Below are 19,817 nucleotides of genomic sequence, written 5' to 3'. Positions count from 1 at the left end.
GTTAAGATCAGTAATTAAGATCCCGAAGTTCTTCTTGAAATAAAGAAAAAGAAATGTTCGTGCTTTGCGAGTGTGCGCTGTAGGTGAAAATGTTCACGGCGAGCGAGCAAACGAGGCGTTCCAGTCGACGAATTCGTCCGCCTTTTTCGAGCTTCGGAAACAAAAGCTATGGACAGAATTATTTCTTCCAGCGAGGGGGTTGGGGGGCGGACGTGGACGAAGAAAGACGCGGAGAAAGGATGAGAACGCTCAAAGAACGTTCCTGTGGAACGAGGTCGACAGGAAAATGCCGCGATTCCGCACTCACTGAGGTGTCAGACCGTGTACGTTTCGCTTTATTAACTCGTCCGTTTCTCACTTTCCCCGTTTTTCCTGCCACTTTCCGCCGGGGCATCGAGACGGGGTTGGATAACCGAAGCGGAGGCTTTAATTTTTTAGACGGGGATCGAGTTAGCTCCCGTTATAGCACTTTCTGCCAGAGCGAAATGAAATTCACCTGTTTCACCCTCTTTCGTCTACAGAGGCCGTGAAACGACGAACAGATATTTTTTCACCCCTTGAAAAAACATATTTTACTGATCGTTGACGAGCATTCCTCGATTTAACGCTCTACCATAATATTTCACATTATATTATACTTCGATACCAGAACCAATATAATGGTGTTCTCGAACACTCGAATTTTTTTCTCGAAAATGGTTAGAATTTTCGGGGTATGTCTATTCACCAAAAATGATTGTAATTGACCCCTGCAATTGAAAATAATTTTTTCGGAAAGATTTGAAAAAATTTTTTTTCGTTGAAAAATTTCAGGGAAACATATCAATGTATGGTCAGACATTACACTTTCGGAATTTTTTGCTTGAAAGTGCGTAGGATTTCGACGGTATGTCTATTGACAAAAAATGATTGTAATTGAGCCCTGCAACTAATAATATTTTTTTTAGGACGATCTGAAATTTTTTAATTTTGTCGAAAAATTTGTCCTTCCTGAATTTTTTTCTCGAAAGTGGGTAGGATTTTGAGGGTATGTCTATTCACCAAAAATGATTATAATTGACCCCCTCAACCGAAAATAATTTTTCCAGAGTGATTTGAAACTTTTCAATTTCGCTGAAAAATTTCAGGGAAACATGTGAATATATGGTCAGACATTGGATTTTCGGTAAGGAATTTTTTTCTCGAAAGTGAGTAGGATTTCGGTGGTATGTCTATTGACAAAAAATGATTGTAATTGACCCCTACATCCAATAATAATTTTTTTAGAACGATTTGAAACTTTTTAATTTAATTTATTAATAACTTTTTAGGAATCTAGATCTTCCCATTAAAATTTTTCCCAGCGGTGACCGAGCACCCTGTGTAAGGTGCTCGAGTTAAGTGGGACACTCTTGTGTAATGCCTTCTCCTGTCCCATTTCATCGAAATATATTATACCTCTGTCCTAAGAGTCTTATCAATATTGATGAGATTTTGTCACATAAAAGGTATTTAATCCACGAGATCCATTACACAGGGCGATCAGACTGAATTTCATTTCCAGTGAGCTTAAATTTTTCGCGCCACCATTAAAATCAGGTCCAACGAAAGGAGTGGACGCGAAACGACGTAAAATTTCGACGTCTCTATTCTGCAAAAATTGTAAATCTCAAATTTCAATTAATTATCATGAATTCTAATGCCGCTACCAGTCGAAGGAGTTAACTTCAAATCGATACTGTATCGTGGATATACGAGCCAGCAAGATTTTCGAAAATTTGTCCTATTATCTGCGAGTAGAGCTCTTCGAGACAGAATCGATAGAAAGAGGATGAAAATCCGACGATTCAGTGGGATTGGAAAAGTTCTTGAAAGCACTTTCGCCGAGGCTCGTTGGGTGTCACGGAGAAGAAGTCGTTTAATGAGCAAACCTTCTTTTTCGCGGGTTAAAAAGGGGACCCAAGGCGTCTGTCGAATGTGCATTGAATTCGCGACGTAAATCTCACTTTGAAATCGAGTAACGAACGATATCAATCACTCTCGACAATTACGCTCCTTTCTTCCACGGACCTTCCACAATAAAATCCGACTTTGCTTATAAGACCTTTCTGATTCCAGAATTTATTCCAACACTTTGCATTCACCGTGAAATCATTAAATATTTTTATTATAATTTTCCTTTTACACCTATACGCTTTCATTCTCCAAGATGGAAAATTATCATTATTAACATCGTTGATAAAAATTTGTTTTCAATAGTTACCATTTGTTGTGGTTGAATTTTAAAAATAAATACGCAAAATCGAGCACGCGAGATATTGTCACAAAACATTCCTTGTTTCCACGTTTATTGGCTGGCAATCGATACATTAATCGTGTGCATGACCTTAGCTATAGTTTCAGCTAAAATTGGACGAATAAGGGTGAAGGTCGATACTCGTTCCGAGCAAGTGGTCAGACTTTTCCCTACAAGGAAATCGAACGGTTTGCCCGTGCATGCTAATACTCCAGTCGTCTGGAAACTTTTCCTTTCATTACACTTTCCCATTATCGTTATTAACTTTTCCAGCGTGACGTAACCTGTGACACAATATTACGAGGGGAAAGGTTGCTTATCTTATATTTATGCATTCTGCTATTCCCAACCCATCGCGAATTTATACTCTCTCTGTTTTATTTATATTATTCTGAATGTATTGATCCAATATTTATTTATTTATTATTTATATATTTATTTTGAAATGAAACGATAACTGTTTCAGTTTATTTTTATATTATGGCACAGTTATTGATTAATAATATACCTTTTCATTATTTCGTAATTCGCAAAATATCGTTAGAAAACAAGTTAAAAAATAAGAATATGTCACAATGTACTCACAGAATGAGAGAAATGGACGTTTCTTAAATTCACGAGAATCCTGAAACAATAAAATGAGCGTCACAAGGAGCTGGCGGTTTTAAATTGCGCTCGCCCGAAGAGTCCTTTGGCTTTGTCTCGCGGCCCCCTTTTATTCGAATCACGTGGTCAGAATCCCCCGATGGTGGGGGGAACGAGGAGAAGAGCACTTGGCGTCATCTCGAAAAAAGTGCGATGCGAGGAAAATTTCGACAGCCTGGTCCGGAAAAAAAGTTTAAAGACGAGCTAGTGATAATATCAAATCGATACCAGTGCATAAGATATCATTCGAACGGTATTCAAACACTATACTAGTAGTCGATCACTCCAATAGTATACAAGTACTCAAGATTCGAATACTATTCAAATTGTTTGGTATTCGAGTGGTATTCGAATAGTATTTCGACAGTATTCGAATACTACTCGAATTGATCAGTATTCGAATACTACTCGAATTGTTTGATATTTGACTAGTACTCGAATAGTATTCGAATTGTATTCGAATTGACCAATATTCGAATATGATTTGAATAGTCAAGTATTGGAATATGATTCAAATAGTCAAGTATTCGAATATGATTCAAATAATCAAGTATTCGAATATAATTCGAACAGTCAAGTATTCGAGTAGTATCCAACCAATGTTCGAATAGTCGTGTATTCGAATTGTATTTGGCAAGTATTCGAATCGCTGCAGCGTTGAGCTATTCGAACAGAGAAACATTCGACCAGTTCGAGGCTTACGACGATGCCTGATCGTCGCTCGCGCGGAAGAAGCTCCGACAAATCCATTCTCCCCGCGACAATGGAAACAATTTTCGAGGTTATGTGGGTCAACCACGGTCGACTGTTTCGCTTCGAGCTCAACCGCCGTGCGCTCCATGAGTGCAGATTAATAGTACAACAGAGGAAGTCGTTCCAACTTGCCCCGCGATACACCACGTAGGTTGGATCACTTAGTATTTTGGCAGCAGCCTGCCAGCCGTTACATCGATTTTAAATCGAGGCAATGCGTGAGGTTCAAAGGCTGTTGGCTGGTATTCAGAGCACGCTGTTGGGGAATTTAGCGCCAGTGGCCTGGATCCCCCAGGCTGTTGTGTCTCGGGGTGAATGGAAGAAACGAGGGTGGAAAGGTTTCCAGGAAATGAGTTTGGTATTCATCGATTTTTTCCTTTTTACTGGAACTTTGTCTCCTTAATGTCAAGAATGTATCAGTACGCAGTGAATAGAGGATGAAAAAAAGAATTTAGGCACGCAAAGGCCGGGTATAAACTTTTCAAAAAATTTTCCAACGCGAACGTCGCCGGATTATCCTAAACTTGAATGTTCATGAATCACGTCAAAGAGAGACATATTCTCTTCGTTTCGCAGAAATTTATCTTTCTACGAAGTCCCAACGAAAGAACCTCCTACTGTAAATATCTGTAAATTTCTCAAATCTTTTTCCGCCCTCTACAAACTCGTGCATCATCGCGGGACTACCCGGCTACCAGGGAATTCATGAATCACGGCACTTGCTTCCGGTAGGAAAATTTCCTACTGCAAATATCTATCAATTTTTCATATCTTTTCTCGCGCTCTTCAAACTGATACATCATCTCTGACCTATCGAGAATGCGAGGCAACTCGCGAATCACAGCAATCGTTCATATCGATGACAGGGACATATTCTTCTCTTTGGCTGGCTTTGCCTTCCAAGTATTCCTTCCACAGGAAAATATCTACGGTCTTCTGACATCAGTTTTTTCAAACTTAAACGTCCAAATACTATTCGACAACTTCAGTTTTGAAATAGGCAATCGACAGTAGTATTCAAATAGTATACGAATAATCGAGTACTATTTGAATTGTCCAATATTCGACTGGTGTCCGAATGGTATTCGAGTAGTATTCAAATGATGAATTCTTCAAATACTACTCAAACTATTCAGAATTCCTAATGAGATTATCTTCCACTACTAATATACTTTATTATCTTTTTCTAACGATTGTTTCTCCGTTTTGTTGCACCAGGTACATCATCACATCCCTATGCGACACCTGCGAGAGCAGCGACGCGGTCGTGGCTGTGGTGTTCTGGGTTGGCTACTTCAACAGCGCGCTGAACCCGTTGATCTACGCCTATTTCAATCGCGACTTTCGTGCAGCCTTCAAGAAGACGCTGGAGAGCTGTTGCGTGGCGATCGGACCTGTCCGTGACCTGCACCAGGTGCACAGGAAACAGGACCTGGTGCACAGTAACGCGTCCTCGGAGCTACACGTCAACAACCAGCTGAGGACCAGCGAGATGACCAACGTGCACATCGAGGCGTGCATCTGAACCCTCTCAAACGGTTCCCGTCCGGGTTCCACTCTCAGAACAAAGACGCTGGGCGTCTCGTATCGCTCCGGAGACTAGGGACAATCGTTGGAATTAACAGTGTTAACTTTTGATCCGTGTATAGTAGTATCCTGGTGCGTGCCGGCTTAACGGAGCCTTTCGATCGAAAGTGAAGAGTCAGCGAAGACTGTGCAACGCCGGCTAACGAGTCAGAGCACGAGAGTCACGATGATAAATTAATGGCCACTGCGCAACAGTTAGCGGCAAGCTCTTTCATCGCCAATTAGAGTTTATCCTGATTTGCTAATTAGCACTGAACGCGTGTGTGTGTCTGAAGGATTTAGTTCTCTCACCGTTGGGTTCACGTCTAAACAATCTGACGCTGATATTCTAGAACTGATTTCAACTGTTGGTACTCCGAAACGAGGGTACTAGGTTCGGTCGAATTTCACGTATTTGCTTTAAAGATTGCTCCGTTCCATGTGTTTTCCTGTATTTTACTTCGCGTGAACAGGGTGTCGTGGACACGAAGTATTGCCCCGGTATTTGCATCGATCTTGGGTCCGTATAGTTGCAAATCACCTCCCTACTGTTTATGCTAGCTCCAGTAGTCTGTATAATCAACAATTTCACTTGAAAGGTCCATCTTCTAACTTCTCTAACGAAATCTGGTCGCATCAATTCGAGAGACATCACCGCTATAATTTCGACGGTTTCGAATTATTTTCCCCGCGTCAGCTAAGCGATGTACAAGCATTTTTCCCCCACCCCGTTATAGTTTGCCTTTGAGAACGACGAGATATGGCCGGTTTCAATCAACGGACTCGATAGAGGCAAGTGGAAAATTCACGTTAAGGAGCCACTCGGACGACACACGTGTCGAGAGGAGCTTATCGGCCAAAAGACGAACATCACACGCGCCTGTACCATCGACGTCTACTTGGCCAGGTTACACGTTATTAAAAGGGAAGTTTAATGCCCCGAGGAGCGTCTTGAAAGGAGAAAATTTCCGGCGAGGTCGACCTATTTTAAGGCTGATGCCTGGCCGCCGCAGACTCGTCGTTTATTTCCGCCGCGGCGTTTTATCAAGTCTGCAAATGAGGCTGCACTTCCACCCCCTTCTGCCCACCTCGAAGCAGATTGATGATCCGATTCGAGTAATATTTTAAGATTGGCTTGATAACGTCGCCTCTGGACCTGCTCTCGCCTCCTTTCTAGGCCCCGGCTCGCCAGCCTCCATTCTTTTTAACAAGATTCCGTTGCGTTCTCGTCACTCAGGGCGACGGAAGAGATTCGTACTTGAATGGAACAGCTTCCGGGAGATTGAAAATGTCGTTTATGGGAGTGATGCACGAGCCTGGAAGCGGTCAAAAGGATCTGTCTGAAAAATGAACGTGTCCGGACTCTGTCCGACGAACGTTTGCTGCTTTGTGTTGTTTGGTGCACGAGTGGGAAGAATGGAGAACGCGTACCAGCAGAATTGTGGTGGAAGCACCGCGTCGGAGCATGAAAATTACCAGCGGTATGAAAGTGCATAGGGGTTTCAGGTCGATGTTGACACGAGGAATTAAAGGATAAGCGCAGATGACGCGGATTACCTCGAAACACCAAGGACACCTGTGTATTTGGCTGAATAGCAGAGTAGCAAAACTAGATTTACAGTGAAAAAGAGCAACTGCTGGATCAATGTAGCTGGGGCTGATGTGTTTGACCTGGTTTGACGCCATTTTGTTCGAGACATCTTGCAATTATTCATGAAGGGATATCAAACATCAAATTACTTGTAAATGGAGGCAAAATTCTTGTCACGGTGCAACTAGAGGATTGTTTGGGGTTGTTGGAAGAACGTTTGACCTGGTTTGACGCCATTTTGTTCCGAGACATCTTGCAATTATTCATGAAGGGATATCAAACATCAAATTACTTGTAAATGGAGGAAAAATTCTTGTCACGAAGCAACTAGAGGATTGTTTGGGGTTGTTGGAGGAACGTTTGACACGGTTTGACGCCATTTTGTTCCGAGACATCTTGCAATTATTCATGAAGGGATATCAAACATCAAATTACTTGTAAATGGAGGAAAAATTCTTGTCACGGAGCAACTAGAGGATTGTTTGGGGTTGTTGGAGGAATGTTTGACATAGTTTGACGCCATTTTGTTCCGAGACATCTTGCAATTATTCATGAAGGGATATCAAACATCAAATTACTTGTAAATGGAGGCAAAATTCTTGTTACGAAGCAACTAGAGGATTGTTTGCAGTTGTTGGAGGACCGTTTGACACAGTTTGACGTCATTTTATTGTCACTTAAGAGATTTCTTACAAAGCTGATGTTTCTGTTTGCAAATGTACGTGGGTGTTCGAATCATATCGAAGGTACAAACAACACCAATATCCCAAATTACATACGCGATGCCCTAGTCTCTCCGTCACAAAAAAAGTTCGCAACCCGTATCCGCGGGAGTCCAAATGTAATTGGCAAATATTTGCATGAGACTCCGGCAAATGGAACTCCAAATGTGTTGCGTAATCAAGGCAGCGACCGTCCATCCTTGTATCGTTGAATCATCCGGAAAGAGAATAGATGGTGTCTCCGGGAGGGGTTGGTTCACAGAGTAGCTGGACGAAACTGTGAAAAATGTCTGGCGCGGAACTGGAGCGATGGTTTACTTTACGATACATCACCAAGCTTCTCGATTATCCTCCACAAAAATTCGAAATGCCTGCTATTTTTTTTGTCGACGAATAAACTGCGCCCGTTATTATTGAATTGGTAGCCTCGTCGTTCGGTCGCGATCGATAGTGCATCGCTCCGAGCGCTACAGCTGTTCCTCGTTTCGTATGCAAATATAAACAACGCATCGTAAACAATTATCCGGGCGCGCGAAAACAGATTCGATTTTGGACTCGACGAGAAAAACGAGGAATCGGGCTCCGTTCCGGCGAAATTCCATTCCGGCGAAAATTTCGATTCGCGGTGCTCTCTCGCGGAAAGTAAACAGAGGCTGGTACTTCCGAGAATTTGCTGATTTACGAGAGAGAAACTGTCCGAAGGGGAGGATTAAACCGCTCTGGATGGTCGATTCATCACAATCAGAGGCATTATGTCCTTACAATTTGGACCCTGTTAGCCGATAGAGTTCAGTTCCCAACTCGGTTCGAACAAGTTTGACACGGTTTGACGTAGCTGTTCTCTTACGCGCGAGGACGGGGCCAATTTTTGAAAAGCTGATCACCATATTCCTTTCTTAGCCGCCATTTTGATCCCAACTATGATCACATATTTTTAAATATTTTTTCGTCTCGTTATATTTAATGTGGGTTTCACGCCACGGTCATAATTTCTGGCACATATCCGATTCTCCACACGGCTGGCTGTTACGCGAGCAATTGATATCGAGTTTCATTCACGGCCTCTCGCCCGGTTGATTCGAGCGAATTTATGAAATTAATGGAGTGCGACGTACGCCGCGGAAAATATGATTTTCAGCTTTGATGCGTGAGGTTGGCTGTCTGGTTTCATCGAAACGCGCGCGCTGCTTCCAGGGTAAATGCTCGAAACGGAATTATTCTTCTTGATTGCTTCTTTTGTGAGCCACTATATTCGACTCGAAAGGCAGAATTTCACTCACGATTATTCTATAATCAACCGTTCTCAATTTAGAATCCAAAAAATTGTGTACATCCAGAAGCTAGTGAATTATTAATTTCCTTTCATTGGTATCTTTTTTATTTAATTTATAAAACAAAGATCTTCGTGTCCAAGGAAACCCGAAAATTCACCGTACGAATTGAAAAATTAATATCCTAAATGAATCTGAGAACTGTGTGAGCCGATTTCCACGCGCTTGGAACTCTTAAAACCATCTAAAATTTTACATTTTCGTAACTCGAAGACGCGGTGGCTTCGAATCGTGGAGATCGGTACGTTCAGCGGCGCAATTTCGAGTGCAGAACAATCATTAACGTGTAAGTCTCGTGTAGTGGTTTTATCGTTGTTCCCGTCGTTCCTCGAGACAAACCTCAAACTGTTTGCACGGAGTACAGTCTCCAATCAGACGGGGCCGCGATGCCTAAGAGTGAACCCTTTAACCACGTAGAACGAGCCAACTACCGTCTCGCGATAAATATTTATGGGAGAAACTCCGTATTTCTGTTGGACTTGTGGCGTTTCTGCGGATTGTTTGCCGGTTCCCGTTGGATTTCCCTCCATTCGGACCCTCGAAACACGAACGTACATTGTTGTTAATGGGTTTAAGTAAACGTGTCGGTGTCAGAAAAAATTTATATGTAAAAAAAGATGTCGCTATCGTAGGGTATAATGAACGCAGAGACAGCATAGGTTGCACACTTCGCTCGTTTCGAACAGATTTTCTATTAAAATTCAATTTTAAACGCGTTGGAATGAACGTGCACGTAAAAACGAATGGGAAATGTGCAGTGAAATTTTGTCGTACGAAGCTCCGTTTTCGAGGAAATTGGTTTTCAAAACACGCGGCGCTGGTGCGTAATTTAATTGGTAATCTCGTGATCTCTTTACACGTTCCTATCGCGTTTAAACGTAAAACGTGTGCCGTTGATCGTACAAAAACATTCTACAATCGTGACGGACGTCTACAATGGGATTTGTTAAATTCGATTTTAACGATACACGCTCGTGCCCCGAACAGTTTTAAAATCAGTTGTCTCGAAAACGAGGGCTCGTACGGAAAAAGTTTATTCTACGTTTTCCATTTATTTTTACACCAAGAATCGACCACTGCATTTATTTTTTATTTAAAATATTATTTTATACGAACAGTTGCGACGCGTTTGAATCGAGGTTCGCGGGTTCGTTCATCTGTATCGCGTATCTATCATTAGAGATGTAAGACGTCTAGTGACCTAAAGTAACACGTGGCGAGGTCGTCGTCCACGGTAAGTACTGACATAACAGAAGGCCGAGCGATCATTAAACGATAATTAAAACCGAGGCTCTCGATTTTATCGCCGTTATCATCGCCGCCCATTGACAAAGGGCGAGACGTATAGTATTCAAACGACAATAGCGGCCGGATGGATAATTATTTTATTAGTTCACGTCGGTGCAAAGGACTATTCGACTAATTAGCAATGTCGTTGACCGTAATTGGCAATCGTCACGCGCTCGAAAAGTGACTAGCGGTGTGATTTTTTAGCGAGTACGCGAGAAACTGAATCCTGTTTTCCTGTAGCGACAGATGATGTTATATACGTATATATATATACAAGGAGACTATGTATACACATATGTATAAATATATCGATTGGTCGTTGCAAAAAAAAAAAAAGAAAAAAAAAAAAATGTGCCGAGCTGCGCGCGTAGGGTGTTAATAATAAAATTTACAAAGAAATGATAACGTGTTTCCTTCCGTTGGTCGTGCAACATAATCCAAACATATCTTTTATCTGTTGTTTAAAATAAAGAATTTTTTAGGATTAAAAACACTGCTCATTTATCCCTCGAAACATAATTGTTTAAGGTGCGGACAGCGATGGCTGCTTTTCCTAGGAACATCCACGACGCCTTCCACATCCAGTCGTCAATGTCTCCTAATTTTACGAGGGAAGTATTTTTAATAAATCATCACAAAAAGCTACAACTATTTTCTCAAAGTGTTGCTCTAATTTTAGATTGGAAACTTTCCGGGAGAAACTGTGCACAACGGCGAAAATAGACCATGCAAAGCAACGCTGCATTGTGACACGTGTCCAATTTTTCACGAAATGGCCGCGTTTCAATTTCGCGGGAATTTAGGACACGGTTGACCAAAATGTCACGCAGTCGCCCGGCAGAGAATTTTTCTAACAAGTTGTCCAGCTTATCCGGAGCTATTGACTTCTAACAGGATGGCCGACCGGGCTCGTATATTCTCGCTTTGTACGCGTCGTCGGCGACACGTTGCTTCAGAAAGTAGCGCAATTTCGCGTCCGGTCAACCTCTGGCGGCCGTGCCTTTGCGGGGGAGCAACGAGTGGGCTCGCTACGGGCATTGTTGCTCGCCGTGGATAGCAACAGCCGACTACACGCTGCATGTTAAGTTGCTTTGCTATTATCGCGGAATTCGCAGTCGAGGGCCAAATAGGATATGCGTTGTGCGTTTCGCCCGGACACGTGTCACACGCTCCCGTCCAGGGAATTCTCCCGTGTACCCGCCGAGAAAAACCACCATTTACCCCGTTCCATTCATGGAAATTTCATTTCACCGTTTTCGCAATTTTTAATACCCCTCGGTATCGTTCATCGACGTAAAAATAATTTAAACGAACTAAAGTTCATGCAGATGTCAGGTCAGTTAGGTGATTTTCTTTGAAAGAGATAATTTCATAGTTACGGGTGAATTTTGTTTCCGCGAATCGAGGAGGGTGCCATTTTTACGTAGCATCCCGTTCAACCCCTGTTCCCACGTTTTGCCGTGCAATGTGGGTCACGCAGCCGGTGTACCATTTTCCGTTTCCGTCCGAGCGTTTATTAAAAAAATGTATACAACGAACGGGGCGAGTTTTGTAATTCAAGACGGCGGGCGATCTTAGGGCGAGGACTTGTTCAAATCGGGAACCGAGATTTTCAAAATACGAGCTGTTTAACTAATTTTGTGAACGATGTCAACGTAACTATGCATCAAAAACAGCCATATTTACGTTACAAACTTCAACACATTCATAATCAAGACTTACAAGCATCAATTAGACGACAAAATGCGAAAAATCTATAGATCTTTGGTAATTCATTATTCAGCGTATAATGCAGAATCAGATACCATTATTTGGTCCTTGATAATATAAATCAAAAACTGAAAGATTAATTGCTTCAGCAGCATTCGTATCGGGAACACGACGCCAGCTCCAAAACACTCGTCAAAGTATACAGCCATTAATCTCTTAATATTTGCTATACATCATGACGCAAATGATAGCCTCTGATAGGGCAGCGTTCATTGAATAATAAATTAACGACCATTATATTTTCTTATTTTATCAACGAACTATATTTCACGCATCAAGTGTAATCATTATTGTATTTACAACGCCGTTAAGCTTAAAGAGATGCTTTTGTTTTGTCCCTTCGCTGCACTAATCGACTCCAATTGGATTAAACCCCGAGGTCTGCACGCACGGATTCTATTATACTTTAACTTGTCGGAGCTCACGTCAAATTGAGGTCTACACGCACGGATTTCATTACAGACTAACCAAATGCGCTCGGATCGAATTAAATCAAACTGGAATCTATGCGCGCGGATTTCATTACAGATCAGTCAACCCACGGCTGCGTCGATTTCGTTACAAACTAACCAACTGCGACCACATCAAACCGGGGTCTACATCCACGGATTCCCAGAAAGATTATTCGACCGTATCGTCGAGAAATCGGGGTCTACACCCACGAAGTCAGGCATACATTCGACAAATGTAATAATACCGATAGGTTCTAACTCTTTAAAGGTTAAAACATTGACAAAAACACGCGAATGCGTTAATTTATACGCTGTAAATAGGCTTTTGTTGCAATTCTGCGGTCATTTCGCAGATTACCGTGTCTATATTATAGTCGACCATACGCAAAACCGACGTTTAATTAAAATGTATGTGGTTCTCTACCTCCACCTTATGGTCAACTAACCAACTGCGACCGCATCAAACCGGGGTCTACATCCACGGATTATCAGATCGTGTCGTCGAGAAATCGGGGTCTACAGCCACGAAGTCAGGCGTACATTCGACAAATGTAATAATACCGACAGGTTCTAACTATTCAAGAGTTAAAACATTGACAAACACACGCGAATGCGTTAGTTTATACGCTGTAAATAGGCTTTTGTTGCAATTCTGCGGTCATTTCGCAGATTACCGTGTCTACATTATAGTCGACCATACGCAAAACCGACATTTAATTAAAATGTACACGGTTCCCTACCTCCACCTAATGGTCAGCCTCGGCTGCAAGACTGATGATCCCATTATTCCTCACAGATGGTCTCGCAAGTTTAAAACTCATTAAGCCCATGGGCGTGCAAAACACGGGGACGAAACTAGGAAATTGTTATTTAATGAGGTGGTTTCCGCGGTATAACGCTACACGAATATTTATTTCGAACGGGAATCACAGCGATTCCGTGAAAAGGAGGCCGTCTCCATAAAATTCAATACGTATGTACGTTGCGCGCCAATTAAAAAGGTACACGACGCCGTAGCGTAGGATAGTTGATTGCTCAACCTAAGCTCTTAACAACGGTGGAAACTGCGACGCGTTGGGAGCGTAATTCTTTTTATTTCGTTGGTAGCGAGCACGTGTGTCCAGAGGGTATGTAGAGCGTTGGCAAAACGCTAATACGCTTTAATCCGGCGCGTTAACTCCGCCGAGCGGAGGCAGCGTGTTCGTTCGCGGAAACCGCCTCCAGCATAAATCGAGTTAGGCGAGTTGGTCCGCGCTGATCCCGTTGTTTGTTACCTGATTACGCCCCCCCCCCGACGGACACTCGTTTGTTCTTCCCTTTCAATCGCTCCCGCTTCCCTGAATTTCAATGCGTTCCTCCCGATTTCTTCGAAAGGAGCCCCGCAGACAAAGGGAAAACGTTTTCTATTTTTCTTGATATCTGTTTGGACAAAAGTCTCGTGGAGGTAGAGGGAGAAAATTATAATAAACATCTTTTGTAAGCCTTTGAACGAAGTCGATCCGAAGCGAGAAAAGGATTGGCGAGGACCGCGACAGCGTCGCGCGTTCGAGTCGAACGGCGATGCAGATCGATTTTTAAAGATCTCACGCGGCTCTCTCCGAGCGGGTTAACTGAATCTCTATCTTAGCGAGTAGGTTAACGAGGTCGTAACCTACATTCTGCATCCGATGCTCCAGTAAATTAAAGCAATTATTGTAATATCACATTGAACTACATTTCAGAAACTCGATTGGCCATGGAACCGTGATAGGAAAGCGCATTGTTTTAGAAACTCGCGGGAAATTCTCCCCGTCGACGTTCATTTGAAATCGAAGGTCGAGGTTTATGCATTTCCACAGACTGTCTAGGCACGATGTAGAACAACAGCGAGGGTTGCATATCTACACTCATTAAAACGAACTGTAGCACAACAAACACCAACTATTCACGTAACAAACGACTGCAAACGTGTTCATACACATAGTGTGACGTAGAATAATAAATAAATGCAATTGCACACTTTGAAGTCTAGAGATCCATAAGAATGGACCCTATATTTACGTGACAAACTTCATCAAACATGTTCAAACATATCTGGTCCAACAATCATTAAGTAACAACGATTGCAAACGTGTCCATAAACACATAGTGTTGTACAATAAGGAGCAAATACAAATGCACACTTTGAAGTCTAGAGATCCATAAGAATGCACCCCAAACTTCAACCAACATACTCAAACACATCTCGTCCAACAATTATTAAGTTACAAACGATTGCAAACGTGTCCAAACACACATAGTAGTGTACAGTAATAAATAAATGCAAATGGACACTTTGAAGTCTAGAGATCCATAAGAATGCACCCCATATTTACGTAACAAACTTCATCAAACATATTCAAACACATCTGGTCCAACAATTACTAAGTAACAGACCATTGCAAACGTGTCCAAACACACATAGTGTTGTACAATAAGGAGCAAATACAAATGCACACTTTGAAGTCTAGAGATCCATAAGAATGCACCCCAAACTTCATCAAACATACTCAAACACATCTCGTCCAACAATCATTGAGAAAATACGTCAACGAAAGATGGAATCCTTGATGTTTGAAGATCAATCATATATCAAACATATACCAAACATATTCAAACATAACCTTACCTATATCGTGCAATAACCAATTACACACCCGTCATCTTATAAAATCCACCATTTTCAAACGCATACCCAAAAGTTTCTCTTCTTTAAAAGCAAAGAATTTATCTTATTTAAACGTGTTAATAATAAACTTTAGCGATGACGTGGGATATTATGAAAGATTTTTTTAAGAATTCCACGAGCTAAGTCTTTTCTATCCACGTGATCCCTTTCAAGGGTAAGAATAGAAGGAAGTTTGATAAAGAGGGTTCGAACAGGTTTCGTTACGTACCATATAGGTCAGCGAGGTCACGACCTAAATTCTATTTTGATGCTGGCACGGGAAATTCACACGATTAATTTGCGTAGAGGGCAACCACACGGTTTTATGTAATTTCTCTTAATGAATTACCAGCAGTTTTAAACACTCGACGAATCACCAACAATTTCAAACGGCTCGAAACGACGGAGCATTTTCTCGGAAATAACCACTCTCTGAGAAATCTTTGGTAGCGTTTTAAGCACCACGGGTGACTTTTCTGTAGCTACCACTTGCATAGGAAATTATATTAAATTTGTTTAATTTGTTACTTGGTTCTTAACACGCGTGCAAGAATACGAAATTCTCTACTTAAACTTCCATCTTGGATTTAGAGAAGTTTGAACGACCTCGTGAGTATAGAATGATTAATAATGATTTTAGTAATCATTTTAAATTATTCTGAATGTTTTTCACCCACTTTATTATTCCTCTGCAAGCGTAAAAAATTTTTCAAGCAGAAATGTCACAGAAAATTATTCTTAATAATCACTTTAAATGCCAAATGTATCAAAATATACGAGTTTTCATTATTATTTTATCATTCCCTTAGAATGATTTACCTGTTTTTTTTAATACGATAATTGCAAATAAACAAATATCAAAACAGTGAAAATATATCGACGTTTCAGTTGCTTTCATGAGATTTGAATTGTTTGTAGATCGATGCAATCCAGATTGGGTTGTATTCGTTTTTTTGCGGAGTAAACAGTAGAGAATTCGTTGGGATTCGAAGTGGATCTGCGACTTAGCGCGCAAGTCAATGGGGTCACAATCTGGATTTAGCTATCGAAGCGTCGCTAAAATTGCAAAGCCGGTGAATTTTTTTCTCGAGCGGCAAAAAAACAACATTTTCCAGCGGATTTAAACGAGCACGAGTTACGAATCGCATATTTGTATATGATATTTCGTTATTGGACACACTAAATACTCCATAAAACGTACAGAGACGAATACGTTACGATAAATTCTGACAGATTTAATATTACTTTAATCGTTGAAAACAATTACTTAAACAACTGTATTTTCAGTTATGTATCAGATAAATTTATTTATTTAACACGTGACTAACACGATGGAAAGTCGAACAATTTACGAACAAATTACTTTTCAATGCTTTACTCAAATCGTAAAGTTTTGTAGTATAATTTCTGCCAAAGTCAACTTAGTCTGGTTCAATAGATAAATAATGAACATCATACATTGGAACGAACCAGTACCTGAAAGTCATCAAGTAATTTACAACAGATGTTACTTAATTATAAATGTATTGTCATGGAGTGTTTGTCCAATATTATAAATGTAATTATCGATTGTAGCTAAACTACATAAATCAGAATGTTATACGAGAAGGTGATACCACAGATGAGGTATACGAGTAGATCTTTCACCCAATGTATATTTTCGGCTCATTTTTATGGGGTCTCGAAACCCCATTACCATTTTCGTGTCACTCGCGATATTACCAACAGATTTAGAAATGTTTCAGGTCGGTAAGGCAGTTAAATTGGGCCACGAAAGTCGATAAGGTGTAAGCACAGACGAGGTATACGAGTAGACCTTTCCTCTTATGGACTTTCGTGACCCAATCTGACTGCCATACCGACCTGAAAATTCGGAGGTGATTTTAGCGGCCTCCTCTCATGAATGGCGGTCAGTTGAGAAACTATTCACTGAATTAGTATTGAGTGAGTTGACCATGGAAGGGATTAAAATTCATTTCTGAATCTGTTGGTAACGTTGCGAGTGACACGAAAATGTTAATGGGGTTTCGAGACCCCATAAAAATGGGCCGAAAAAATACATTGGGTGAAACATTTACTCGTATCACAGACGAGGTATATGAGACATATACCTCGTCTGTGACGCAACACTACAGCTGTTTGCCTATCAATACTAATTCAGTGAATAATTTCTCAACTGACCGCCATCCATGAGAATTTTTCGCTCAGTATGGCAATTGTTCGAACTGACGTACAAAAAGACAAAAATTAACGAGATACACTCTTCCAAAATGGAAGAAAATGTTAAAAAGATCATGCATCAAATTGTAAGGGAATCCTCGTAAGAAGGCTTTAATCTTCGTAATGGTTTTAATGGGTCGATGATCAACAATGACTAGTTTATGGTCACTGGTGGTCAACAGTGAGGTAGACATCAAGGTCAGCGGTCCAGTGAAGATCCAGAAATGGCCAAGAAGTGGGACCAATCGAAGTAGTTTCTTTGTAGACAAGACAGTCCTAACTCTTAACTTCAACTATGACTCTGATTAGTCTCCCCACCCTTTCATCACCTTAGGCATATAAGCAGGGTCACTGCGAAGACTTCTTCAGTCGCGTCGCGAATTCGGGAGTGCACAAACCGCCTGAAGTGGACCGGGGACCGCTGCTGACCTCTGCTGGCCGATGCTGACCACTACTGGCCAGAGCTGACCATGGCTGACCAATACTGACCAATACTGACCACTACTGACCAGTGCTGATTCGCGTTCCTGCCACTTCTGACCACTACTGACCACTGCTGACCACTACTGACCAGTGCCGGACGGTGATGACTACGGTAAGAACTGTTTAAAAATTCTCTCCCCTCTTCTATTCTATCGTTTGATACCAATTTCGCTTCACTGAACTGATTTTGCCTTGCTTGCCTAACTGACGTTGCTATAATATGAATATTTTCTTACTTTACAGCTCGTCCAGTGGTAACTATCCTGTATACTGACAACAAGTAGTAAGTCCACTCCACTTATTTATATTTTATTATTTTCATTTGTTTGTTTGATGTGAATTCAACTGTATTTATCTATCTGATTTTATTTGGTTATTATGAATGTTCCTTTTCTATGTTTCTACTTTTACATTGTTTGTCGAATTTATGTGATTGCTTTGATATGTATAGTATTGCAGGATATAATAATGTAGTATTGTTTTCAATCATATACTATATTCGTTTCTACACGATTCCATGAATTTTTATTTTTACCTTCTTGCTCGAATTCTCGTAATATTCTGCGGAGGTACTTTCTTTGATTCTTCCATTTCGTTTGATTCTTCCATTTCGTTTGATTGTTTGGTGTTGATTCAATTTGGTGTCTCGATCCAAGTTCCTATCGTTATTACGAATGGTCGTTTTGAGTTGTATCACAATGGGGCGATGTATATACTGTATTCGTTTCGATGATACTGATCATTAGAAGAATGTTCGTTTTGATACGTGAAACATGGTGTCGATGGATATGCCATATTTGTTTCGATGGCACTGATTAATATAAGATTTCTATTTTTACGTTTAGCCCCTTTAGTTAGGTGATAGATTATTTTTAAGTGTTTATTAAATTTCCTACCATGTCTCACTAATAGAAATATTAGTTTTGATTTCAGTTTAAATTTGGATTAATCGCAAGGACACCGAGGGAGAACGCCGCGCCCGCCGAGGGACTTTTAATTCCGGGTTGATTAGTCTTAAGCTTCGTCGCGAGTATTAAAATTAAAGTCGAAGCCTTCTTTATTATACGTGTCTCCGTGTCCTACCAAGCAATTATTCAATAAGTAGATTGTCTCTCGCTCGTTCCCTCGTTCCTAGCTTCGGTCACCGCTGTTTCATCGGTTGAAACATGTGATCGGCCGTGTAGCTGGCCCGACAGATCTAACCGCCTTCCCTTGGTAGCTCGATCCAGGGAAAATGGTACTCTGCTGGAAGGTGTGGAGTTTCCGTATCCTGCGGAAACGCATACCTTCCAGCGGAAGTCGACACTGAAACAGAGGTACTCTCTCTTTGTCAGACAACTTGAGTCGGGTCCTTCGGGCTCCCGGCGGGTTGCGTTGGAGCAATGGAGACCTTAGATTCGGAGTCGCAGCCGTCCGTTATCCTGTAGAGATCTAGTTAGCAAGGGCAGTAGGTTCGATCCTCGGATCCGCTGCACGGTTCAGCTTCGCGTCGCGTCGTGTCGCGTCGCGTGCCCCTCAAATTAACTTCGTCCCTCTTTTTAACCAAATAATTGCTTGGTACATCCAAGGAACCTTGTTTCCTTCTATCGTCCGAATTTTAGTTTCAACTTGACCAGACTTGAGCTTCGACGTTAATTTTAAGTCCCTATCGTACGCGTCTCCCAATATTTCCAAGTAATTATTTAACAAGTAGCTTCTCTCGACTCGTTCTCCGGTTCCTAGCTTCGACCACCGCTGTTTCATCGATCGAAACATGTGATCGGCCGTCCAGTTTGTCCGAAAGATCTAGTCGCCTACCCATGATAGATCGATTGCTAGAAATAGGAATCAATCTACCAAGGGCAGTGTTGATTCGATCCGAAGATCTGCTGCACGGTTCAGCATCGCGTCGCGTCGCGTATCCCATAATTTAGCTTCATCCCTTTTTAAACGAAATAATTACTTGGTAGCTAAGCTTAGCTAAAAGGGAGATCGATGGAACTTTGATTCCATCTATCTCCCTTCGGGTCTCCACTCGCAGCAACCTCCTCGTG

The 19,817-nt window shown here is 41.5% G+C and overlaps 1 protein-coding gene across 1 annotated transcript in view; it reads left to right on the top strand.

Moving 5' to 3' along the window:
* LOC122396071 (octopamine receptor beta-1R-like) overlaps window positions 1-5,198 on the top strand; it is a 53,819-nt gene extending 48,621 nt beyond the window's left edge. Inside the window, exon 4 of the mRNA XM_043394185.1 lies at window positions 4,892-5,198. Coding sequence (XP_043250120.1) covers window positions 4,892-5,198 — 307 coding nt within the window. The remainder of the gene's footprint in view (window positions 1-4,891) is intronic.
* Window positions 5,199-19,817: the final 14,619 nt, after the last annotated feature.

Source organism: Colletes gigas, unplaced genomic scaffold (genome assembly GCF_013123115.1).
Source record: "Colletes gigas isolate AHSC1104 unplaced genomic scaffold, ASM1312311v1 Colletes_gigas_Sc00007, whole genome shotgun sequence".
In the NCBI taxonomy this organism is placed as follows: Eukaryota; Metazoa; Arthropoda; class Insecta; order Hymenoptera; family Colletidae; genus Colletes; species Colletes gigas.
This window is presented reverse-complemented; position numbering and strand designations above follow the sequence as displayed.